The following is a 26,761-nucleotide window of genomic DNA, read 5'->3' on the forward strand; positions in this document are numbered from 1 at the left end:
TGGTCCTGGGAACCGGACTCGGCTCGGGCCGGGTTTTCCAGTGAAGTCTGTCTGAAAGTGACACTCCACCACTTGATTTAAATTAAAAGAGGCATTTCTCATTGGTGGGGTCACATGGAAAACCCACAGGTCGCAAAGTTCGCTGGCCGAGGGCTCCTGGCTGTGCCGTGACCCCCCCCCCCCCCCGCCCCCAAATCAATGTTTCGTGTTAATCCCACGATTAAATTGCATCCTTCGGCCCTACGTGATGTCACAGCATCATGGTTTTAATTTGTGTATGTTTCCACTCAACAGTTCAACCCCAAATCATCCGTTGATACCTTGTAACGCAGATTTAGTCCGTTCTGGAAGGCTGACAGAGATCTGAGGCAGGTTGAACATTCTTTACCGCTATCCAGCTGAACAAATCAAACTGTCCAACTGAATTACTTCTCCAGAGCCCCCAAGATGCATCAGTGAGCGATGAGAATGACACTGCTTTGGATATTCGGTACTAATTCAAGCGCAGCCTTCACAAACGTGAAATATGGTGCGTTTTTGTACGAAAACACTCTAGTTTTAACGAAACAAGCTGAGTTTAAATCTGTTGGATGGGTCATCTCAGTTCCAGGCATTATGAGGACATTTGGAGAGCTACGACTGCATCAGATGGTCTGTTCCATCAGTGCTAAAAGGAGAATAAAAATGCAATATTTGTGTTTCTTTCCAGCCGACCCATGATTATGCAGCACTGTGCCACTCAGGGAACGCGTGCCCAGGGTTGCTGATCCTCATAAGACCCACTGTAGTGTACCGTCTTAGATCAGTTCTGAGATGGAATAAAAGGAAACTCTCTTAGCTTGATCACTTTTAGGACATTTGTTGTTTTGGAAAAGGAGACGGTGAAGGCAGGTGCAAACGGCAGTTCCGAGCCAACCGGTTGAGTTCAGAACAAGTTGCTAGCATGTTTCTTTTTTCAGTGAGGTTTGAGAATGGAGACAAAGGTATTCTATTGTTCATACATTAGCTGATGCCATTATCTTGTCTGCAGAGTCACAGGGGGTAATCTCGTGTTATAGGATTTGCAGCCACCTCGGCTGATCTCATTGGGTAAATGTTTGGCACCATGACAAAAGAGCAGATTCAACATCCAAGTTCTGTTAGCATCAGAATACCGGCAGAAACCTGACCCCTTCAAGCGGCTGGAATAGAGCAGATGCAGATGTGGACCGTTTTACATTTTGCCTTGCTCTGGGGTTTGACCTGTGCGTGACCTTTGAGGGCTGTTTCTTTGTTTGGTTTTCTTCTTTGGGCTTTATGTCACGTCCAAGTTCATGAGACTTTTCAAAATAACAAAAAAAAAAAAAAAAGCAGTTTCAAACTTACATTTGGTGATTAATTTTTTTTGTTAGAAAACCTCATAAACGGGGCCAGTGGCTTTAAATTGGACCAGAAACAAATTCTCACAGTAGATTAGCTAATGCTAGATTAATTTTGCGAACTGGGCTCCGGATCAAATGTCCTTCAACCTATCAGAATGGCGTTAAACTTGAATTATTATCACATGGGGATCCAGTTGAGAACATCTATCTTGGCCGGGTGTCGCTTAAGGTAGTGACCACTCGTACTCCAGTCCAGGCCGACCTGGGATGCAACAATTGATTTATTATGATCAATAATTCCATTTTAAAGGCCGCGCTGCGCTCATGCTGATCTACTCCACTGTGTCCGTTTGTGATGCAGCAACTGTGTTTTTGGCCTTTTGATTCAACACATCTGCTATTTAAAAAAAAAAGATACATTTGTTTGAGAATAGCTGTAACTCATCCCGAACGTGTGCTTCCTCCTCGACAGGCCTGAGATGGGCGATTATGTGGATCTTTCCCCAGAGCGTCTTTTGGATTCATTAGTTCCAGAATGCCCATGTGCCATATTTGTTAACACACTGGCTCACCTGTGTCAGAGCTGTCTGTGTCGACTAGATCTGCCTTTTCATCATTGTGAACTACCCCCCATAATGGGCCGGTAATAAAGTGTCATTATCTGTCAGCCCAGGCCGCTGCACCATGCATAAAGCCACCGGAGGAATCCCGGGCCTGTGCTAATTCATTTTGTCTGGGTATAAATGTCAGCGTCCTTTTGGGAGGATTACCGTCTTTTCCACATCAAGGGCTGGGCTGATTGTTTAATATGGAAGGGTGGGAGTGGAATAAAGTGCACGAGTTCAGGTAATCTGGAGCAAAACAAGCGCCACTTGAGCAGATAGAGTCCAACCCTGGATACAACCCTGACTCTGTTCAACCCCCTTTATCATTTACCTTTGTAAAAATCCCTGGAGAAAAACGTCCCCAACTCCAAATTTTTCCAGGACCTGGTAGAGTGGTAGAACTTATACGACTCCCCAGAATTCCTGAGGGGCGAAACTGTGCTGGGGAACGCATTTGTTTTATAGCTACAGCCAAAGGGTGGACCAACAACAACAACAACGTTGGGGTGCTGACACAGGTTCATGAAAAGTGAAGCCAGATTGGTTGAAGCCGATGGACCGTAACTGTCACAGTGGGTCCGACCACCAGACCCCTCCCCCATACATCAGCAGCCTGATCTGAATTCATTAACGTACCTTTCAGTTGTGAAAGAAACACAAACCACGCAGATTATCCGATGTTTTTTTTTTCTTCAGGTCTATAAATTCCTGGGATTAAAGGTTTCTGGGAAATGTGAGTGGAAAAGGGCCTTTTATGCAGGGGAGTCGGCATGAGAACCATAATGTGGGTGGTCCTTCTTTTTTTATAACATGTCAGCTTTGCTTATGTCTTTGACACCCAGAATTTGTCCGTTCCGCTGTATTGTCTCAGCTAAATCTTTAGCTGTAGCTACTTTAACGGACCTTTAACATGGCGGCTACCCCAGACTGTCACACGCTCATACAACCTTAATGTGCTAACTTCTCATGCTCATCCACCTCTCCGCCATGCTTCTTTTTGCTGTTTCGGCATTTCTGATGTAAATGATCAGCTCATTGATATCTGAGCCACTGATCCGGTCCAGATATGCAGGAAGGGCAGGTGTTCCGAGCACCTGAGGGACACTGAAATGAGAGAACGTTCTCATTTATGACTGGCAATCCTATGGCCATCCTCGCTCTTCCCCGACAGGCCTCCAGTTATCGTCATGAAGCCTGTTCTGTGGAGCTCAGCGCGATGGCGACGCACCAGCGGCGGCAAAGTTCAGGTGACGCGGGATGAAAATCCCAACCCGCTCTGTGTGAATCTTCATTTTATCATCTCCCCTCACCAAAAATCCTGACTCATCAGCATTTCGAGCGTGGTGATTCACACAGTAAAAGCTTGTGCAGCCAGCCAGCGGTCATGTTAGGACCAAAATATTCCCTGAAATACAGCAAAGAGCGTTGCCATACTGAACATCTTTAATAACTTGTTCAGTAATTAGTATATTGATTGCTAATGTCATCATGATTTAGAGGCAGTCATGAGGTAGCTTTGACAATTCAAGGGCCCCTTTGTCCATTCATCAGCACCCCTGATTGGGCCCATGTCATGCTTAGCTGCAGGCCCAGCAGATAAAGATCAGGAGATGATTGGGCACACACATTCTTAACATGGCTGACCCGTGACATCTCAGGGGCAAGCAGGGAGCCTGTCATTATGTGTACAATGCGCCGCTTTCTTCCACCTTATCTCTGCTGATGACATTGAGAGGTTTTGCATTAACTCATTAACGAGAAGTCGCATCATTAAAGGCATCGCGGAGGCGCAGTGCGGCGGCTGGTGACACAGCCCCGCCGCTGCAAGCAGGAATGTGTCTGAAGTAGCGCGAAGCCTCCGCAGTGACGCGCCGAGGGCGTCGGTTGTTTCGGTACTTATCACCAGCCACTCCGATGTAGCAACATTAGCCTGTTTTGCACCAGATATCTTCAGGAATGTAGCTGTAGGTGCCAGTTTGGGAGTTCCTCGCGCAAATCTTTTTACCATAAGGCTAGTTTTTGGTTGCATTTCAGGTTGCTAACCTAGCAACACGATGCTAATCTAGCAACTTTATCCACAGGTGGATAAAGCCGCCCAATTTGCTTTTGTAATGACATAAAAGGGTGCTTTTTCTATTCTGTTATCATAATTATGATAATAAATTATATTAGCAATAACAAAGAAAAACAGATAATGTAACCATAATGAAAGCCTGCATCCATTAGTGAATCCGTGCGTGCGCGGGCGTGCATGCGCGCGGGAGCGCTTATGTGCAGCTGATGTGTTAATGCAGTCGTTTCTGCAGATCAGTCACAGCAGCCCTCTCTCTGTTGTTTATGGTTATGTCACCACAATTACACGAGAGAAGAGAGGCAGAAAGAAAGTGTCTGCCAGAGATTGATAGCTTTGGTCTCTGGTTCAATTGTAAATTAGGATAGCAAGTCCCTCTGGGATACAAGGGCTCTATTTATGATTAAGAAAGAGCCTCAGCAGCAGTGCGGCGGTAGGAAAGTTTGCTCTCGCTGACAAACAGGCAATTAGCTTGATGAAATGGGTCTTGCTTTTACTCCCCCCTCAGCCTAGTTACAGTATGTGAAACTGTATTATTATGGGCTGACTTGTAGCTGATGATTCTTATTTTCACCTTGAGCTTCCAACAATATGCTTTTTAAATAAACTGGTTTGTTTTTTTTCACGTAAAGCAGCAACCTCGCAGTTTTATGCGAAGGAGATCAAGTATCACACATTTATCAGGCTGCTACACGCGTGGGCGGCTAACACACGCTTAAACAACATAAAGAACATGGATGCAGAACAGTTTATTATCAGCAGTGACAATGAAGCGAGATTGTGTGCAATATTTTGCAGGAAAGATCTGAAAGGGAGTCTTGATTTTCCTAAACTGCGCAGATGAAAACCATCTAATTCTGTTCTGAAAGGAGCCGGCGGCTTTGGATGAACCGACTGATCTCTGTGTTGGGGATATTTCGACATCCGTGTGAGCTTTCATTAACCAAACACAGCGGCTGTTTGAGCCAGTGTGCACAAACGTCTCTGAGCCGCTCCGAAGTTTTCCTCTGGAGGATGTGACCCTATATACACCTGTTAGTGAGCCCCTCGTCTGGCCTCGCCGCGTCGCCTCAGATTCACTATATCACACTTAATGAGGTTGGCTAAAAGGCAGAGCGTCCGAGCGTTGCGTCTGCGGGGCCGTTTCCCAAAGTCCAGCGGTCACATCCCGGTCAGGACATCCAGCTGTTTTCCAGAGCTGCGTTGTAATCAGCAGAATCCACAAACACCACTCTAATTACGCTTAATACGCTGCTCATTTTGGCTTATTTGCTCCAGCAAAACAAGGTCTGTGCTCCCGGAAAAGGCCACACGGGCTTGGATGAAATGTAGTAATATGCTGATGACTTCCTGCTGTTGGTGTTGTCTCCCAGTCTCTCCCAGTACTCCGGCCACACTCCTGTGGCTTGTTTAAGTCGGAAACACCAGTTTGTATGACCCAAAGATCATCCGGTAGCCTCAGCTGCGACTGTATTTACTCCCGGTTTTATTTTTTTTCCAAATGATTTTCACTCGCTTTATTCCAGATGTTGCAGCTGCAGAGCTGCTCCGTCGCCGCCGTGATAATTTATCGCTCCGTTTCTCTTCGCCGATCCCGGAACAGATGGAAGTCTTTGGATGGGATCGGCCAACGCTGATTCAACCGCAAGTGAATCCGCGCGTTCGTCACGTTTCACCTCACCTTGGTTCTTCCTGCCTCCGGCGCCGCGTTTCCCCTCGCGCACGACCTGTTGAACGACGTTCCCGCTCCCGTGCACGTGCATCGGCACAGCTTGTCGAACGTGACAAGGGTTAAAAAATACGCGTTTGTCGGGCGGTAAAACGCTTTTTTGGGAGGGATTTTTGTTGCCATTGTGTTAACACAAGGTAACACAACCGAGGCTGCTTGATAAAGTTTTAGCTACTCTCCTGAGTCACGACCTCCTGAACCCCCCACAAACCGCCAGGCAGGGATGATGTATTGGAAATAAAACGACTTTTGCATCGAGTCTCCATCCTGAAATTCTTATTACACGACTTCTTCCTGTAAGAAAAAAAAAGCCCACGTTGGTATATCTGTGTTCTGCGTATACAGCTTTTTGACCGATGACATCATCCAGGAAGTACCGGTTCAGCTGAAGCCGCCCCTCTCTGTTCCCTCGCGCCGATTAAAAAAAGATGAAGTAACCAAGATGGCGTCCGTGTTTGACCTCCGGGTCGTTTTCAGCGGTCTGTTGTGACGATTTCACCCGTTTCCATTTGCGTTCTGTGCTTTCCTTAATTCCCTCCAGCGTTTCATGAGGACGGTTGATCACATCAGGGTTTATTTGCACACAGAAAACAAATTAGCATGTTTAGCGTCACAAGCTAAGGGATGTAAAATCATCTGTCGGCCTGCTCTTTTTTGTCAGGCTGGCTGTGTTTCCAGGAATTTTTGTAAAACATGTAACATTTGAAATAAATATATTACAGAGGACAAACAAGATTTTATTGTAAATTCTTAAATGGCAAAAATACAACAGAACAATTCTTCAAACCTGCCTGAAACTAAAACCAAAGCACAGCTCCGTACTTCAAACTGCTTAGATCCCGTTTCTCCTCCTACTAAACGGCGCGTAACCCTTCGACGGGAGCTTGACAGCGTCAGCGTGATATCGCGCGGTAATGAGATATTAATCGTCACTATAAAACATTACAGCTGCCACTTTAGCAGCGAGACGGTTACGGCTGAAATGCGAGCAAAAATAAAGCGTACGATCTGACATTAAATAGCCGTCGTAGAAAGCCCAAGTAAGCCTCTGGTACATCCGCCGGTGTCATTTATCCACCGTCCACACTGCCACCACATTACACCTCCAGTTACAGTAACTCAATCCACAGTCTGCTGCCTCTGGGGCCACATGTCAGCCTGGCTGGGCCTGGAACTGAACGCCACCGCCGCCACCGCCGCCGCTGCTGCAGCTTTCTTTCTTGTGTCTCCTCCCCTGAAAAAAAGCTGTGGTGTGAGGACATGAAAGAAGAAAACCAAGTGTGTGTGTGTGTGTGTTTCTGTGTTGTGAACTCTCAACCCTCCCTGTTCCTTGAATGGGTGGGTGTAAGAGGAGGGTGGGGGGGTGGGAAGGGGGGGTAGGTCACACTCGGAGAGATGCGGCTCACAAGTGCCCCGCTACAACTGCAGTCTTGTACTGCTGCGGCCCCACTGGGACAGATGGGGTTTAAGCTGCTTTGCCGAAGGGTTCTTCAGTAGTTCCTGGGGGTTAGAGAGCACTTACCGCGCTATTCCCCGACCCAGACGTTCCCAGAGAGTCCTGAGAGTTAAACCATTGACCTCCTGGTCATCGCCGCCGCCTCCAGCGGCCGCGGCGGATGCCCCACCGACGCGGACCCCGGCAGCCAGAAACAATGCATCATTTATCGCTGCGTCTCCCCCGCGCTGCACTTTTGATCACTTCGGCGGCCCTGATTTAAACAAACAGCATTTGCAAATACATTAAGAGCGCGCTGGCAGGCAGCCTAAAGAGTGATCATTGAGACAAATTGATCCCTATCTGTTTAAATAGGCGCTATAATCTATCACTGGCAAATTGAACACAGTCAGTTATCTGGGATCTATTGTCTTTTTTGATAGCGGCCCTGAGGGCGCGCAGACAGACAGAAAGTGATCTCCACCGCTGAATGAACTCTTTCTAACGTCAGCACGCATGTCTGCATGAAAGCAAGGTTAATGTTACACACCCAGCGTGTTTACATGCCACTACATGGCTGCAGCGTACATCCACCGCTCACACACACACACACACACAGCACTGTTTCCATAGGCATCAGCCTCTTATTAATACATCAGAAGCATTAATGTTTGTAAAATAACCACAAGACAAGGAAATATCGCCACGACCTTCGCCGCATTCGAACGCTTCATTTTAATCAAATCTGCAATTTTAAGAACAAAATCTATACATTTCTGCTTTCATCTCCTCTTGCTGAGTTAACCTCCTGGAATTATAATTACTGCATGTTTTGTCAGCAAATATTCTTTACTGTAATGAAGCCCGACGTATAAGCAAAATCAGGACTAATTGCAGCCCCCCCCCCTCCATAATCATATCACAACAACATAATGAAGCGCTGCTGTACACAGATGAGAGATAAAACAGCTTTCCTAGAGGGTACCGACTGATGTTACGCAATCCTGCAGATAAAAATGTTATGACATATGGGGCACAAGCACCATCAATCAAGTGATCTTTATCAGCAGGAAGAAGCTGTTTGGGGATCTGAGCTTTGCATATTGAAGCTATGATGGTTTAAATGCAGGAAAAAACGACCTGTTGCCTCTTCATTCAATATTTTAGATGTGTTTTATATCATTTATGGTGTCGAGCAAATGGCAAATCTTTGTCTTTTTTGTCCCAAGTGGGAACATTTTGGCTTCTATCAGGTCAACTCATCTAATTGAATCAGGCTCTTGAAGTTGATTAGCCTGGTTAACGTCTGGCCCTGCGCGGGTCTTAAAGGGTTAATCAGGCCGGGAACTTGGAGACCCCCCCCCCCCCCCCCCCCCCCCCCCCCGGGTCATCGTCTCGGGCTGTGCGTGGAGAACACGCACGGATGGAAGTCGACGGTTTCTGTGTGAGCAGAGGTTCTGCATTAGAAACTTCAAATTCAACGTGACCAATGTTTGACACCGTCCTGATGGAAGGCAAAAAAAAAACTGTCCGTGATGGACAATTGTTGTTAATACTATTAATTTATTTTTTTTATTTTGCACGCTCGCAAACCTTGAATATTACCTGTTCAATCAGGATCGATTTTGCAGTGCGCGTCCTCCGGAGCGTGCGCTTTGTTTTCCTAACAATAATAAAGTGATTTAGTCCTCTCCTCCCAGACGGAGCATGGGAAATCGTTAAAGATCCAGCTATTTGTGTGTGTGATCAGTAAATATTTAGTGCAGGCGACATCGTCTGTCTCGCCTTAATCGATACTGGTCCCGCTGGGCAGCGCCATTGTTGTGTGCGCGCAGGCTCGCTGTGCACGGACGTCCTGAACCACTAATCACGGAGGGAAATTAAAAGAGAGGAGTTGCAGCTAAACACTTTTTAGTGGTCGCTGTCGACGTGTGGACGCGTTGAAAAGGCGGCCAAAATATCCAACATTTACGGGCTGTTAATTAAATGAGGGTAATTAGCAACTTTACATTAATATTCATTTTCAATTGTGTGTAAAGTGTTATACATTGAGATGTTTTTTTTTAAATAAAAACACACCATTGTTGAGTCGAGTATGGTAAAGTAGTGTGTTAGATTATAATAATAATAATAATACTAATACTACTACTAATAATAATACTAATAATACTAATAATAATAATAATAATAATAATAATAATAATAATAATAATAATATGGCTGTTATAGACTTTATTCCAGCTTTGTGTCTTTTTTTCAATGAATTGCCAATTTAGCCACGGTAATTACATCGTAATAGCACATGGTGATGCGTCCTTGCTTATAATTAACACATGATTTTTAATACGCACCAAGTCCTATATGGCACACCCGCCTCACTTAAAGACAGGTGTCGGTGCTGACCCCCCCTCCCCCCCTCCCTCCCTCCCTCTCCAAAGCCCACACAAAGCAGCGGTGGACCAGCGCCTGTTGGCCACATTACTGTCGGACAGAAAAGACGCGCACCGTCTCCGCGTGGCCGTGCAGCTTCCCCATCCTCTCCCACAGGCAGCCCCATGATCGGGCCCCGCTCGGACCGAACACAGCAACTTTTATTTGTCTCCACGTTCTCGCTCAACATCACATAACGCCACCCAGTCGCTCGCCTCGGCTCTCCAAAGTTTTTGCATGATTCAGACACTGCGGGTTCCACAATAAACAGCCGTTTTTTTTCTTCCCCGTTCCACCCCGTCTGTTGGAGAGGACGCTTTGCCTCTTGAGCACTGCGTCGAGACGCAGAAGACTAAACATATATTGTGGGTAAGAGAGAAGATGCATCCCGCAATGGACGAATCAGCAGCGTTTGCATTTGGTAGGTTTGTTTCTATAAGAATACAACCTCCTGCCTCATCCTCACCCGCGCAGCAGTTCATCACTGGCTATTTGCAAACTTATATCAATCATTTTACTCATCATGGCTGGCAAAATGTCGCGCAATTACGCAAAAACGACGACGCGTTTTTAATGCGCATTAGCCGGTAATGTTGTGCCTTCTGTCTGCAGCTGCGTTACAGCACATATTATTTAAAGGGCGTTTTCTATGAAGGAGGGGGTAGAACAAACGTTTCTAGTGTGTCCATTAATCTTAGAATATTGTGTAAAAATGGTTATACTCACCATTTGGAGCTAATCTGGATCCGTGGTGAGCGCCGCGCGTACGCGTGTGATTACTGTTGACATTTACAGATTCTCCGTGTTCGCCGGATCTGTAAATTAAAGCAAAATTTTCAGGCATGCGAAATATATTTGGCCGATTAATTTAGAACTAAACACATCTGTCTAAACAGCAGCGCTCGGACCGTAAAGTGACCAAAAAAAAAAAAGAAGTAAATCCCACTCTGGCAACCGGCAAAGATTTGCCCTCCGAAGCTCGTAAAACAGAATCTAAACAAACAGCCGTCAGTTTTAAATGGTGCTCGTTAGTTTGAGTCGATGCGGGAGACGAGACTGAATGAAGCACAACCCGCGTCGGATGGCTCCTCTAAATTGAATCTTATTTGGAGCAACAAAGCTTCATACGCTAGGGGGCACCCATATACTGTGCTACACCCTGGGACAATGCATTCGTGCGCGCTGCTGCCGCTGCTGTGCGCAATAACACGCAGCTCCATAGGCTTCAGTGTCATATGGCTCCATGAAGTTTCACCCGCCGCTCGTGTTTGATATCGTCCGGAATCTGTTTGACTGCAAAATTCATCCATAATTGGCCCGATGAGCTGGGTCGGTTCATCCTCCACTGGGCGTCTCATTATCACACTGGTTGACTGCAGATTATCTTTACGACAGGGGCACGTGAACGTGTCCGTAAATGACCTCCAAATATCTTTTGCAGCGCGTTGTTTGTCGCCAAGCGGCAACTTTCATGCGCGGTTTTAATAACAAGGGCACGGCCTTTAACCCGAAATGACATGTTCGAATGTGTGGCGTCTATTTAAAGCTGCAGTCGGGTTAAATTTGAGGCCTCTCGAGGCGAAGCTCGTGACTTTTGACTCATCAGATGTGGCATCTCCTGACCTACAGGATTAATAATATTTGTATGGTCAGTGGGATTAGGGCGCATGCGGCGGGTGCCATGGTGATGTCAGTAGCCCATCATAATATTTTTTATAAGAGGTGTGGGTTGTAATGATGCGAGATGTGATATATAAGCTATTAAACAAGGAAGGTGCAGTGTGGTGAATTATTTTTATTATTATTGTCTTGTACACATGATGGGCGGCCGTGCGTAAAAGACCCCAATAAGTCTTCTGTCAATCTGTCAAATTATAGTTAATAAAGGCGTTTTTTTGTGTGCATCATCAAGCTGTTTCTTTTTCCTCAGAGTGGCTTTAATGTTTTTGAAATGGCCAAACTTTAGACCCAATTATCCACACAGAAACACCACAAGATCTGATCTTATTTTATTTTCTAAAGCGCATATCCTGTTGACAGAGCGCACCTGTGCGCCTCAGACCGACGCGTCTCCAGATTCTTCCACCTGTTTTTACCACGGTTAGATGCACAGAATTGAGATTTATCCTTTTTTTTCCCCTCTCCACCAAATTGCTGAGGATTTACCGAGCCCGTGTGTGTGCATGAGAAGAGCCCAACAGTCGGTGGGAAACGCGTCTTCTTTTAGGACCCAGCGGCCCTCTCGACCCCCTCGCTGGATCTGGCAATGTACCAAGTAGCACAAGTGCCGACTAGCCAATCGGGTTCAGGGGGAGGTCCCTGAGCTCTGACCAGTCAAACACACTCTCCTTCCTTATATGGCAGGTGATCTCCATGGTAACGTGTGCTAAGTTGCAGCAGTCGTGTCAAAGTTCACTATATAGAGAGCTCAGTGAGCTGATCAGAGAGAAAGCATTCTGCCAGCCCGGCTCCTACCAATCGCAAATCACTTCCTAACCTCCGCCTTTTTAACATATTTGATCACCGATTCTCTACTCCTTTTTCCTATTATATTTCAGTCCACGGCGGAGGTTTTGCGGGTTGTGATCTTTGTTTTTTCGGGGGCTTATTTTTTGGGGGTTTTAGCGCTTTCGCCTTTTTTTTCTGTGCGGGGAAGAGTTCTCTTCATATCCCAGGCTCTCGCAAACATTGGCTGCATCTGCGCGCTCGCTGGCGCTGCCTCATAGGAAGAAAAGGAAGAAGACGCGAGATTTTTTTTGTAACCAGTTGGTGATTTTCTTCAAGACTTCTGCTGGAACTTGACAGTCGCCGCCGCTCGCCGACCGTATCACGCTGCTCCAGGCGCGCTCTCCCCCCAGCCTGCTCCGTCTCTCATTGATCAGTCCATGCTACCTCGGCTGATCATTTTAATCCACAGACTATCTTCTCCCATTGATGGGCGTGCTGAATGGCTGACTGTAAGCGCCCCTGGACGTGGCCTTTAAGCGCAAGGCAGCGACTCGGCTCGCCATCGCATCAGTTTTGAGAAAGAAAAAACAAAAAAGCGCCGATCGACAGTTTTGTTATATTTTTTCCTCCCCAGGAGATCCACAGTGGATTCGTCGTAGGCTAGATTTGAAATTTCAGCAGAATCCTAGTTGGCCGCGTTTCCCTGAGACGTTATTCACCGCGACATCAAAACGGCAGACAAAAAGTTTCTTTACGTTGACTGATAGATATGGCAATGGTAGCGTGGAGAGGCTCCCAGGACGATGTGGCTGACACCCAAGGCACCCTTTCCTCGCAAACTCAAGGAGGACTATCCCTTCCCACCCCTCAGCCAGGCCAGTTGAGTCTGACAGCCTCTCAGGTCGCCCCTCCGACCCCTCACACTCCGGTCCAAGGACCCCCGAACAACACGCAGTCCACGCCGACCAACCAGACGTCGCAGCAGTCGGAGAAGCAGCCGCAGCACATCGAGTGCGTGGTGTGCGGGGATAAATCCAGCGGCAAACACTACGGCCAGTTTACTTGCGAGGGGTGCAAAAGCTTCTTCAAACGGAGCGTACGACGGAACCTGACTTACACATGCCGTGCCAACAGGAATTGTCCAATCGACCAACACCACCGCAATCAGTGTCAGTACTGCCGCCTCAAAAAATGCCTTAAAGTCGGCATGAGACGGGAAGGTATTGAGACTATTGTTTCCTTACCCTTGTGTGTGTACGTGTGCGTGCGTGCGTGCGTGTGGGTGCAGGGTGATGGCTTTAACAGACGTGAAACGATCGGCCCACCGCCGCCTGTTCACGCCGCCGACCGCTCCATCCGAGGCGGTGCGGCTGGAGCCATGGACGCCGCTCCGGCGGAGGCGGCGATCGGGGCTTTATGTTGGGGGGTGGGGGGTGGGTTGTAACGCAGCGAAATAATAACTGTACATTGAACAAAGATCAGCTGCTGAGATAATCGAATTTAAATCCAGAGAATCCAAAAGAGACGCCGGTATGAAATAATGCGGGGGAATAACACAACGCAGCCTCCTGCGCTATTATGGCGAATTAAAAGGGATCGTGCTCGGGCTGCGTGCGCCCGGCTACGTCTCCGCGGCCGGACATCATCCGAAACCGCGCCGGCGAACGATTCCGACCGATCTAATTTATTTGATTGGGAGAAGAAAATATCGGGGCCTGCGTTTGTGCTATAAGCGAGATGAATTCCTAAGTGGGTTAAGGGTTAAACATGCAAGGTCTCCCGTGCCCTCTTTGTGTTCCTCCGCAGCCGGTTGGCGTTGCTGCTGCGGCATAACATCATTTTAAACATGTGTGTGCCGCTAAACGTGTTTAAAGCGCGCCTCTGCTGTTTTTAGTGCGCACAGAAACGACAATGTTTATCTTTTCAACTGTGCGTGCGTGTGTGTGTGTGTGTGTGTGTGTGTTTACATGACTTGTGACGCCAAAAATTTAAGGTGAAAAATGTCTGCTTTGCCCCCGCTTTAACTGTGAAATTGTGTGGTGATCTGTAGAATTCTGGCTTCAATAGCTGTAGTTTCTCTTTTTACTGCAGCAGTACAAAGGGGACGGGTGCCACCCACACAGCCACACCACGGTCAGTTCGCCTTGACAAATGGAGACCCGCTGCACTGCCATTCCTACTTATCCGGATATATCTCTCTTCTGCTGAGAGCGGAGCCCTACCCGACGTCCCGCTATGGCAGCCAGTGCATGCAGCCCAACGCCGTCATGGGCATCGAGAACATTTGTGAACTAGCCGCCAGGATGCTCTTCAGCGCCGTGGAGTGGGCCAGGAATATTCCCTTCTTTCCAGACCTACAGATCACCGACCAGGTGTCTCTGCTGAGGTTGACGTGGAGTGAGTTATTTGTGCTCAACGCCGCGCAGTGCTCCATGCCCCTGCATGTTGCTCCCCTCCTGGCGGCGGCCGGCCTGCACGCCTCCCCCATGTCCGCGGACAGAGTGGTGGCCTTTATGGACCACATTAGGATCTTCCAGGAACAAGTGGAAAAGCTCAAAGCTTTGCACGTTGACTCTGCCGAATATAGCTGCTTAAAGGCGATTGTGCTCTTCACTACAGGTAAGACAATAGACGGGCGCGCTCCCAAGTTCACACTGTGTATGAATGTCACCATCACGCACGCTGACAGCAGCCACAGCGACCCTGACCCAAATATCTGTGCAGGCTACACGTTGTTGCTTATCTTAGTGTTTTCACGCTGCATTCATGCAAATCGGAGCTCTCCTTCATAAAGTGCTCGCTAATAATTTAGCAGCCACCAAATTGAGACGTACTGGACTGAATCTGACCGAAAATCAGAGCGCAGGGCGGCTTTAATGACACTCGTAAACTTTCAGTAACGACGCCTTTAACTTTAGAATCCCCCCAACACCCCCCGCGGGCCGCAGATTCCATGTTGGGGTTTTTGTCAGCCATTTATCAATACGTGTGCGCCTCACGTCTTGTTCGTGGGAGATGACAAATATAAATGATGTCAGGCAGAGAGGGGGGAGGGGGGGGGGGGGGGGGGGGGGGGGGTTAGAGAAGGAAAGACAAGCCTAATGCCCCATTTGTTCACAGTCAAAAAATAAAATAAAATAAAAGCGAGGAGGAGGTGGCTCGAGGCTGTCATTTTTGGTGACCACGTTTAAGCACCGAACAGAGAACGTGTCTTTTTTTCGCCCCCCCACCTGACAGCATTTGTGAGATGTTGCACAGCTTCACATTTGGAATTTGCAGAAATCTCTGGACGTGTTCCAAAAATATAGGTCACGACCCAATGCGGTCTATTATTTCCTCCCACTGAACGCAAAACGCTAAAACCGCTAAAACCAGGCAAATTATTAGTATTATTATTATTTTTATTATTTTCCCCAAGTCCAATAGGACCATTTACAAGGTTTCACTCGTGCATGCCCGTCTTTATTTCTACGCTGCCCCATTAGTGTAGTTATTAAGAGGGAAAATACGTATAATAGGCTCCATAATGACGCCTTTGATGGGGGGAGAGGCTTGAATTTGTCATCTTCGTACCTGCGACCCGGAGGCTTGAACATGAGCTGCGCGCTTCTTTGACACGCCTTTTGCTGCTTTTGTCACCGTGTCGCGCACACCAACTTTACAAAGTTGAACCTGTGCGCGCACCGGCATCTTCTTCTTTCTTTTTTTTTGGCACACAATCAGCTGCCGCCCACATGCGCCGGCGCGTTTCTGATGGTGTAGTTTGACGCTAGCTCCGTAGGCTGTGGGGGCCCTCTTTTTTTTTTCTCCTCCGAGCTAAATCTCAGCTCACTAAAGGTCAGTAGGTCTTTCTGCCTCTCCCCCCTCCCCCTCTTCCCCCCCTCCTCTGCCTCTGACTGTGACATCTGAAACAGTCCTCAGCTATGAATATGCTCAATTATTTACTTAACTTTTAAGTGGCTTTATCGAGGGGAATAAAGGCGACTGGGAAAAGGGAGGAACGTGCTGCTGGAATAGAGCAAATTCAGATAAAAAAAAAAATTCAGATTTAATTTTTATTCCAGCGCATTCATTATTTCAGCTGAGTGGCAAATAAATGCTCAGCGCGTTCCAGTCCTTTTTAAACGTACATCCGGGCCATTTTACGCACAGCGCGTCATGATGGGATAATTCTCCGATGGTTAAAAAAAAAAGAAATAGAAAAAAAAAAACTGTCCATTAATACAAAGCCTGCAGGCAAATAAATCCCACTTGTCCACATATTACAATAACATCAAGAAACATTGCTTTTTTTCCTCTATCATAACAGACAGTATATCTTTCCCCCATCGCAGCACCGCAGTGGGGGAAATCTCCTAGTGAGAGAAACACTTTATTAATGTTTATTTGCTTTCCCCCCTCCCCTCTCAGATGCTTGTGGCCTCTCAGATGTGGCCCATGTGGAAAGTTTGCAGGAGAAGTCCCAGTGCGCCTTGGAGGAATATGTCCGGAGCCAGTATCCCAACCAGCCGACACGGTTTGGGAAGTTGTTACTCCGCTTGCCTTCGCTTCGCACAGTCTCTTCCTCGGTCATAGAACAGTTATTTTTCGTCCGATTGGTAGGTAAAACCCCCATTGAAACTCTCATCAGGGATATGTTGCTGTCGGGGAGCAGTTTTAACTGGCCTTACATGTCAATTCAGTAAGAACCCAGAAGAAGACGAACAAACAAAAGAGCGGGCTGTGTGTGTGTGGAATTGGGGGGTGGGGGGGCGGCTGCGAGACTACAATGATTATAGCTGCTTTTGTGGAAGGACTAAAAAAAAAAACGAAAAAAAACCCAACCGGCTGTTACACGGGGCTGGCTTTCATGAAGAAAGACTTTGACGTAAATGACTGTGAATCCCCCCCACCCCCTCACCCCCACCCATCCACCCTCCACCTTCCACTACCCGAAAAATAAATGCCAGAAAAAAAAAAAATTGAGACATCCACCGAACTTTCAAAATGGCAGATCCAGAAGATGCTGCCGTTCCATCCATTTTTTAAATGAAAGAAGAATGGGGGGGGGGGGTTGAAGGAAGGAGTAATTTGTTCGTCCATAAGGGAAAAAAATAAGTATTAAGTGCATTTAAAAATGATAATTTGGTTTGAAAAAAGGAAAAAAAAACCATCCGAGAAAGGGAAATGCGACAAGTGTTCTTTTTCTCCTGACTTGTCCTGTTGTCCATGTATAGCTGTGTTTTGTACTTTCTTTGTTGCTCCTTTCTGGTTCCAAACCGGCCTCTGTGATTTCTGTAGTACAGGTGGTGTTCTTTTCTGAGACAATGACTTCTTTTCAAAAGGTTGAAATCATGTTTGGGGGGGGGAAAGCGTTCTAAAAAGAATTAAAACCACAGCAATAGGATAAAGAATCTGTAGGCTCGATGCTGCAAGCGCACTTACGTTCTTAGGATGACCAACACATTCATGGGGAATAAGGGATTATTACCATTAGGATTATTACTATTGTTATTCACGCTCACCTCACTGGCCCTTGATCTTTATATATATGAAGTTGCCCACCTCCCCCAAGTTGCCTGGACTCTTCTGGAGGCGACAGGTTGCTCTGAGGGCGCCACATGCGCGTTTTCCAGCAGGGCACGTCGCGGCGCTTCACACCGCGCTGGAATCATAAAATGATTGATTTCCACAAAGCCCGCAGAGGTCAAGAGTCCTAAAAGTTGGGCGCGCGAGCCCGACGCGGCGTGGCTATGGCAGTATTATTGCATCGTCCCTGAAATGTCGCCCTTTGTTCATTTCAAGCATTAAGTGCCTGGCGAGCGTGATGTGATATTTGATTTTATGATCTTTATTTTTTTTTTTGGAATCAAGACGCTGTCAAAGGCAGGCCTATTTACCTTTGTTTTGATGGGAAGGGGGGGGGGGGTCACAATTGGAAACTTCAGTCGTGTGTTTCACTTGAAAAACATGGATTAGACGCAGTATTGTTGTAAATATAGGTCAATTAATTTCTGTTCTTTTTCCTTTTTACAAAGTATATGTGATTAAGAAAATTCTGTGGTTGCCAAGTTTTTTTTTTCTTTCTCGGTAATACAACGTCTTCAAAATTGAGTGGCAGACTTAGCTAGTAGCACTGAAAGTTCTGTTTTTAATGTATATACATATTACTACAAAAATGTTTTCTTTTTCATGTATATTTAGACTGTGAATGCATGGCCACAGGTCGCTAACCTATTTTACCTTTGATATATAAATGTAAATGTTTTTTCCTCTCTCTCTCTCTCTTTTTTTTTGGACTGTATAGATATAATCTGTGCATTCAGTACACTAGCCCTTGTATTTAAAGCAAGAAAAAAAAAAGGAACGAACCGAGGTGGGTGGTGAGGCTGCAGGCTTGAACAGGGTGAGCAGGTTCGGGGAGCAAAAAAAAGGAGGCGAGATTTTAAAATGCTCCTTTTTGGGCTTCTTCTTTTTTTTTGACAGGAGCGTGCGTGCGCGCGCGAGCTAGGGATTTTTCTTTTTCGTTCCTGTTTTTGAGGATTTTCAACACACACACGCGCGCGCTCGCACAGACACACACACACACACACACACATACACACACACGCACGCACACACACGTCGTGGTTGAATTAAATGGGATCACTGATCGAACACTGATCTTTGGCTGTTCGTGGCCACATATGGACCAGAGAATGATACATGATTGTAATTATGAACAGTTTAAACTGACCCACGTTTTTATATAAATATATAAAATATATGACTGCAGGGTATTGATAACGTATAGATACTTTTTTTATGATTATGATCATTATTATTATTATTAATTGCAAGTGATATATGTGAGTGTGTGTGAAAGTTTATAGTTGAACACAATTCTTGTTTGTTTGTGTTAGCTTATTGTAAACAAGCATTCTGCTGTAAATTTGTTCTTGGTATTAAATTATAATTTATGAATTTGAAACTCTGGAGCTTTGCCCTCATTTTCATTTTATTCTATTTGTTTTTTTGTGTGTGTGTGTGTGGGTTTTATTTTTTTGCGCACGTGTGCGCGTTTGCGCTCGGGGGCGGCGATGGTGGCGGTGCTGGTGGTGGGTGGCTGGCGGGGTTGGGGGTGCAGGGGGCGGGCGGGGGGAGCGGTCGGTCGGTCGGTCGGAGTCAATTTGCTGTGGCAGGATGTTGCCCTTTCGCCCTATGAAAGTGATTAATGAATTACAAAAAATAATTAATCAGTCATCCAATTGCGTGCCCCCCCCCCCCCCCCCCCTCGCTCCTTTGCTACAATGTTCCCTTCATCAATACTTGAGTATTATAGTTCACCAAAGTGTGTGTGTGTGTGTGAGTGTGTGTGTGTGTGTGTGTGTGTGTGCTGAAACTCCAGCCTCAGCAGACAATCACGCCTGCACAAACGCGCGGTTATTTGCGGGCAACAGTTTCACCTTTGAGCTCACATGAATATTAATGCGGGATCACACGCTATACATCATAAACGGAAGCCTCCAAATATATTGAAACCAAGCGAAGTTTGAATTATTTACTCTGACTTCCCACGCGCACACCGAAATGACCGGGTTTTGTTATTTCCAGGCGCCGTTAGCTTCACTGGTAGTTGCTGGGAGTTAACTTTAGATATTTTTCTTTTAAATCCACACTGAAAAGCTTATGATGCGTTCGCGGGACGCACGTTTACGCACAATTTTGGCTCGTCACCAATCACAACTGAAAAGTTGTGGCTCAAGTTTCAGATGCTTCTGTTTGTGTGTGTAAGTGTGTGTGTGTGTGTGTGTGTGTGTGTGTGTGTGTGTGTGTGTGTGTGTGCTGCTGTTGGTAACGATGAAAATGATGATTAGGCCTTTGGATCCGCGGCTCCGTGCTCAGAGCTGCTTATCCGGACCGAGATGGCTGCTCTGCTTGTCAAAACAAAGTGTCTCCGAGGCGTCACACTCGCCACCAACCTGACAATTAAACCCCGCGCACCGCGTCCACACCCGCCCGGCGAGATCCCGATGAGACGGGATCTCAACCCGCTGCGGTCTGCAGACCAGATCCCAGATCAAGGGATCGAAAGGAGCTCGCGCGGGTCAGAGCTCCCACGGCGGGATTATTTTAGCTCGTTTTCACGCTGGACTCCATCATTTGCGCTTCTGGTCGTTTATTAGCATCGCACCGGAAACCTAATGAGGCGTAACACGCACCGACGTCACATTTATTCACATCATGCGTGACGTGGGAAGTTTTTGACACGAGATCTGGCAACCCTAGAATCCCCCCCACCCCCACCCCCGGCCCCTGGATGCTGCCGAAGCTGTGAATTTATGGATTATTATTATTATTATTGTTAGCATTATTATCACAGCGAGACTGTTTCTCCAATATAAGAAACCACGGACACACACCAGCACACACGTGCTCATCACACACACCCACGCGTTTAAAAGACAAAAGCGCGCGTTATTTCCACGCCGGCACCGTCATGACAACAAATTAGCTGCTTCATTTGCACATAAAGGTTAACGGGAGCGTATTTATAGATCGCTTGGGGAAGAAAAGGTTCAGTATTCTGTAAGATGATTACAGTACCACTAATAATAACAACAACAGCAGAAGTTGGACACACTTGGACACAAAAACGCGTAAAACAGAAAAAAGCGAATCTTTTCAGATGTAATAGATCTGTTCTGCTCGATTCGACGTCCTCAGCCTGCCCGCCTTCAGCCCAGAAATGTAAGAAAATTGTGCCATCTACCCGCCGCGCCCGGAACTGTAGCTTTGGAGACCCCGGAGACCTCGGCCGGCTCTCTGACGAGACCCTGCGGTGGGGGAGGAAGGCGCCGCGCACGCAGGCGCCTCCGTGCGCGTCTGCAGATGCCCGCTGCGATTAGGCGTAAAGTTTACAAGTAATGTCTGTTTTACGCACCTGTCATCCACTCTTTAACCCGCAGACGCGCGTGCTCGCGTGTGTGTAAATGTGATCTTTCAAACGCAAAAAGCCCCAAAAATCCAGAGTCCATATTGGCAACTTTTCATTATTGTTTCTTAATTAATGTTAATGTACAAAGCTGGATTCGCAGCACGCCACCCCCCGGGCTGTAAATGTTCAAAATAAATATTCAAATAAAAACATCTTTCGTTTCTTCAAATTGGATTTAACGAAAATATGCTTTAAACAGAAATTAGAATAAGAAATACATTTTAAAAAAGGTCTGACCTCAGAGTTCAAGAATAGTGTAAAATGTAGAATGTTCTCACTCAGGCAGAATCCTTTTACAGCCTTAAAAACCTTTACTAAAATGTGTATTTAAAGATATATTCAGAAAGAAACGGTTCAACAAAGCGCCCAATCAGCAGCAGCTCCGTAAAGCTCATTTAACAAAGAGAGAGGGAGGAAAAAACCCCTAAAGAAGGCAGTGGGAGACTTTCAAAATGGCGATAAACACCACTGGAGCTCCCATTTCCATGCGCCCAGTTCAGCTTTCTTGAAGACCAAGCAGAGTTTATCTCGATGCCAGAGGAGCAGCCAATATTTTTCTATGATTTTTGAGCTCTGCGCGCCAAAGAAATCCAACTATTTGGCTACCGAGTTGGCAGCGAGAACGCTTACTCTTATATTTAAAAGAAAGGGGGAGGAAAAATAAGACGTAGCTCAATTTATGGTGGACGGTGCTTAAAACTCTCCAGAATCCGGGGCCGGTGGAGAAGGATCCAATAGCAACATGGCGGAGCAGAAGGCACTCTTCTGATGGGGCACTTTGATTCGCCTTAATACAGACGATCACACAGAGAGGAGGCCCGAGACCGCAAACGGTCTCCTGGATATTAAACACCCCCTGACCCCCCACTCCCCCCTCCCGCACAGCCTCCCCAAACCCGAACGCATTATTGCATCAAGGCTACTTCATAGGTATCGATCGGCATGAGCCTATATCTTGTATTGATTAGTTAGTCGGTACATGGATACTTTATTAATATCCACATTAGGCGCACCGCAGCTTGGGGTTAGCAATGCTAATGTAACCACCCGTGCGTGTGTGTGCGTGCGTGTGCTTGTGTGTGTGTACATATATAAGCGCATTGTCAATCATGCACGTTTTTTTGGTCATCCCATCATAATTGTGCGTGTCTGTCTGGCCGGTGATGATGATGATGATGATGATGATGATGACGATGATGATGATTTTGAACGTATATTGACGCAGTCTGGATTCGATACTCATAAAATCTTATACTCCACGCGCGTTTTGCCGTTTTCCCATGATAAACGCGCTCGGCGGAGCCGCGCGTGTGCCCGTTGCGTCATTGGAGTGCGCGTATTTGCCGAAACTTCCAACACGCGCTTGGCAAAAGCTCCCTCGGACTGTGAAATGAATTTGGAATAATAATTGGAGGTCTTCGACGGGAAGGTGCTTCAGCAAACGTTCACGCCCGCGCGTGTGTGCCACCGTCCAGGCTCCATCATCGTGGTTTCTCCAACACTGTGAACAACACATCCGCCCGCTCTGCTGCTGCTAGAAAAAAAACCTTTAATATCCCAAACTTAAAAAAAAAAACCCACAACACTCGCGTGATTATTTTTTGAAAACACAAATTGGTTTATTGCTCCTCGTCAGCAGCAGGCACGCGGTGGAGGCGCGTGTCCTGATGTCTTAGGTGCGTTTGACATTCCCAGCCCAGAGCTCCGAGCTCTCTGAGCCAGGCGTGAACACACACTCACAAAGGCCCGCGCGCTCCCACCGTCTTTGCGCCCCGGACCGCATTTTTACGCACAGTTTATTTGATCTCTGCGCCTTTATTTCTCTCTGGGTTTTATTTATTTATTTCTGATTAGCTGATTATGAGGAGAAACTGCACAGCTACAATGTTGTTGGTGTTTTCCTCTTCCAATCAGTGCGCGCACAGACGCAGCCCCCCTAATAATAAGCTAACAAACGCCATCCCTCGCTTCATTCACCGTGGACAGCCACCGGTGCGCAGGTCTTCTGAACCCACCACTCCTGCCCCCCCCTCTAGTCATATTTGATATTTTCTCCGGCTTTGATTGTGTCCATCAAATGCAGGCAGAGCAGCACCAGCGCTCGCTGTAAATGTGCAACAGTAAACCCGCACCGACCCACGAAGAGAAATTAAATTAGCCTGTTTCTCTGATTTCTCTCCGGGTTGAGGACACTGTTTATCCCCCCCGGTGACCCACGGGACTCCCGGGACCTCGGGTCCGGGAGGGGAACTTTATGTTTGCCTGTGATAATATTGTTGAATCAGATTACAGTGCAAAAACAGTACATCTGAAGTCGCCGAGGAGGCGCTTCCCCAACTCTCCCCCTCCTCCTCCTCCTCCTCCTCCTCCCTCTGAGTGACCCCCGTGGGCCCCGGGCCCCGCTCCGGGAACTCCTGCACTAATGAATAGCTATAACACATATAACTGGTGGCCGCCAAAAGACAGCAGCGCACAGGCGGTTGTCATAGCTGGCCATGCTCACAGAACTCGGTCAACCTTGTAAGAGGACAAATCTTCATGGAGTCTCGGCAGAGTGACTGAAGGGAAACAGCGATGCACAGGCGCGGCAGCGAGAGGGCGCTGTTCTGCACGTTTCACCTCAGCGGCGCTCCGGGCCCGAGAGGCTAAAGCCCAGGTTTGGTTCTGCTTTGTTGCAAATGGCTGCTTCACAAATGCGCCCGAATAATAATAATAATAATAATAATAATAATAAAAATCATTCAGTCAATCGTGATACAGGGGTGACATTTTCAAATTTTATTGACATTTGTTTTAGTTTTCAAATAGTTTAACTTTGAAAATTACGAGCATTTTCTCAGTGATCAGTTATAAAATAACAGACAACCAGGCCAATTGGTGATCGCATAATATCCCACGGATGGAGGATATTATTTATTTATTTATTTATTTGTTTATTTATTTATTTATTTATTTCCTGTTGTTGTTGTTGTTGTATTATTAATAGTGTTGTTAATACTACTAATAAAATAATGTACAATTAATGATATCACATAAGAAGCTATATCTTTCTGTTTATATCAAGTAGGATTTTATGTTACAAATTAGAAATAAATGCTCTAATTAATTTAAAAAAATCTTTCATGATCTTTCATTATTTTTAATTTAAAAAACTAAATAAGAGCACATTCTACCGACAACCTTTATTTAAGCGATTTATTAATTTGTGTTAAACTTGGGGGTCGGGAACCGATTGTTCCCTAGAAATAAAATCACCCAAAATAAAAACACAAAGTAATAATGTAATAATGATTCCCTGTGTGTAAATAAGTGGCAATAATCGTTGTAGCTCGTTTTGGTTTGACTGTCACTCAATAAAAACAAACTACCGCTGCGACGAGCTTCGTGGTTTTCCTTTAAAAATCCCTTTTGCTGCTCTATAAGGTCTCATCTCTTCATCTCCACTCGGCTCTGCAACAGCAACATTTGGTTTCTTAACAAAGAAAACCTGTGAAAACCCCAATGGCGACCCTCCGTGTGCAGAAAGGGATAGAACTTTACAACCAACATCCCCCTCGCTATTAATTGACTGAAAGTAAAATTTCTAACTACCTTTTAACAATATGTAAACGGAAATAGAACGAACAGCGTGGCCACCAGATCCATTTCTCCTTTTTAAACTGGGAGTTGCAGCGATGATGTTTGTGGCCCCCCTCAACTTGGACAACGTTCTGTAAACAAGTGGTCAATAATCTTCTTTACCTTTCAGAGGAATCAAAATTCGATCTCCCCATCTTAGTCGAAGCAGAGGATTTATTTTCTCTTCTCTTTTTCGGTGCTTGTCATTGGTGGGGCTGGACTTTGGTGGACAATAATGCGGCAATTGTTGATGCTTTGTGACCCATAAAATTTGAGGGTGGCTATTCTGGCTTTGGTATGTAATTATGCAAAACACTTTGCATAAAGACTTGCCATCCGATCTAATGATAGAGCCCGCAGTCTCATTTCCACAGAGGGAGGCACCAGCAAACCCTGCCCGCACTCCGTGATGGAGGGAGAGCAGCCGCGCACGTTCAGCTACTTTCCAGGTAGCTTCTGATGTGCTGTGGATGATTATAATCTACCAAAGCCACATTGTTTCTGCGTTATCCGCCGCGCAGTGACGCAAATGCAGATGTCTGCCACCCATTTGGCCACTTAAAGGGGTTGATTGCGCGTAATTTCCACTGTAAAATAGCGTTGTTTTGAAACGAAAACACGGGGGCGAGAGCGTGCGCGTTTCCCCCTGATGTGTCCGAGCGCGAGGGCCACACTCGCGTCCCTCTCAGGGTGGAAACGTCATCTAAGAAAAAATAATAAATGTGGGGGATTTTGCGCAATAAAAAGGAGAAATACAGCAGGATAAATGGCTGGCGCGCACGGGTCACGGTGTGCAGCATGCGTGCTGAGGGCTGCAGCCTTTGAGGTGTGCACCATATAGGATATTCGGTGTGCACGCACATAATAAACACTTGTGCAGCCCGATGGAGGTGTGAATCTGAGAGCTTTTCTACCAAATGAAGTGCCAGCAGAGAGAGAAATAAAGAGATCTGCAGCTGTCAGGGGTCAGTCAGCCAGAGATTGCTTCTAGAGATCTTTTGAAAAAAATCACACGTTTGAAGGCTTAGCGCTTTGCTGTCTTCGCATTTCAAGCTCAGATCAGTGGAATCAGGGACAGAAAAAAAAGGGAGAACATGGGTTGGAGAATTCTGATGTTGGGATGGACACGGGAACACAAGATGAGTGGTTTTTGGTGGGTTTTTTTTTTTTTTTTTGGGAGGAACAACCTGATTCTTAAGAGGAAGGAGGCGAACCCAAGTTTTTTTTTTTTTGTTCTGACATTAAAACATATCACACAGCTAAAGCAGAGCTGCTCCCCACTCGCCACTAATTTGCTGGGTGTGTGTCGACAGGCTGAGGGAGTGCAGGAAAACACGTCTCGCCACTCTGGCGGATTCACAACCTTTATAGTGAAGATGTGAATCCACTTCTCCCACCCGGAAACGCTTTTTTTTCTCTCTTCTCCAACACCAGGAAACCAAAACAAGGAATTAAATAACGACACTGTTGCTAATTTCCAGGCAGCAGCTCATGGTTTCGCTGCCTTGAGCAACTTGTGATCCTTCCCCGACTGCACGGAACCACGTTGATACTCTGTTTGAACTAATGATCAAACCAGTTTGATTTTTTTTCCCCACCCTCCATTTTTATTTTTCAGTAATTGTCAAGTTGCTCAAGGACACCAAAGCCAGTTTGCTCGTCGAGGCTTAAAGAGCAATTAGACACTGGGAGTTTAAAATGCTTAAAGAGGAAGGTTCCAGCCAATCAGAGCTCAGGAAATCCAGCGGAAGTTTCCGGGAACTTGGATCCATAGCTGCTGTGAAATGTTACATGATCACACAAATGGGAGCCTTTGAAAACTGCCATTAATCCTTCAAATAAACATGAAAAAAGCTGAATTTTTATACATTTGAGACATTTGGGGGGTGAATTTGGCAGAATCTTGAGCAAAAAAACGGGATGGAAACAGCATTTTTATTTATTTCTTTTTTTAATTTAAGATTTTAAAACTCCCCAGGCATACAAGAAGCGTCACTTTGATTCCTAATTTGTCAGGCCTGTGCCTCAGGAAGGCCTAACATCATCTGTCAGCTCAGCTTTCACCGTCTTCACAGGGTGCTCAATCTTTTTTATAACGTGTAATAAAG

At 46.3% G+C, this 26,761-nt stretch overlaps 1 protein-coding gene and 1 long non-coding RNA gene across 4 annotated transcripts; one reads left to right on the forward strand and one right to left on the reverse strand.

Moving 5' to 3' along the window:
* Nucleotides 1-4,757: 4,757 nt before the first annotated feature.
* LOC105416876 (uncharacterized) lies at nucleotides 4,758-11,139 on the reverse strand. The gene is made up of 4 exons (XR_964770.2): nucleotides 10,358-11,139; nucleotides 7,289-7,475; nucleotides 6,144-7,000; nucleotides 4,758-6,060 (listed from the first exon to the last, which is right to left on the reverse strand). It is a non-coding gene; the product is annotated as an uncharacterized lncRNA (long non-coding RNA).
* Nucleotides 11,140-12,007: 868 nt separating this feature from the next.
* On the forward strand, nucleotides 12,008-19,035 carry nr2f2 (nuclear receptor subfamily 2, group F, member 2). 3 transcript variants are annotated; one of them, XM_029841279.1, is made up of 3 exons: nucleotides 12,008-13,299; nucleotides 14,174-14,698; nucleotides 16,490-19,035. In XM_029841279.1, the coding sequence occupies exons 1-3, from the start codon at nucleotides 12,849-12,851 to the stop codon at nucleotides 16,762-16,764; spliced, it is 1,251 nt and encodes a 416-aa protein (XP_029697139.1). In that variant the 5' UTR covers nucleotides 12,008-12,848; the 3' UTR covers nucleotides 16,765-19,035. The 3 variants fall into 3 exon arrangements, with proteins under 3 accessions (XP_029697139.1, XP_029697137.1, XP_029697138.1); XM_029841277.1 differs by having other exon boundaries at nucleotides 12,010-13,299; nucleotides 14,153-14,698; XM_029841278.1 differs by having other exon boundaries at nucleotides 12,017-13,299; nucleotides 14,171-14,698.
* The last annotated feature ends 7,726 nt before the right edge of the window (nucleotides 19,036-26,761 follow it).

The sequence above is a fragment of the Takifugu rubripes genome, chromosome 9, assembly GCF_901000725.2.
Source record: "Takifugu rubripes chromosome 9, fTakRub1.2, whole genome shotgun sequence".
NCBI classification, from domain to species: domain Eukaryota; kingdom Metazoa; phylum Chordata; class Actinopteri; order Tetraodontiformes; family Tetraodontidae; genus Takifugu; species Takifugu rubripes.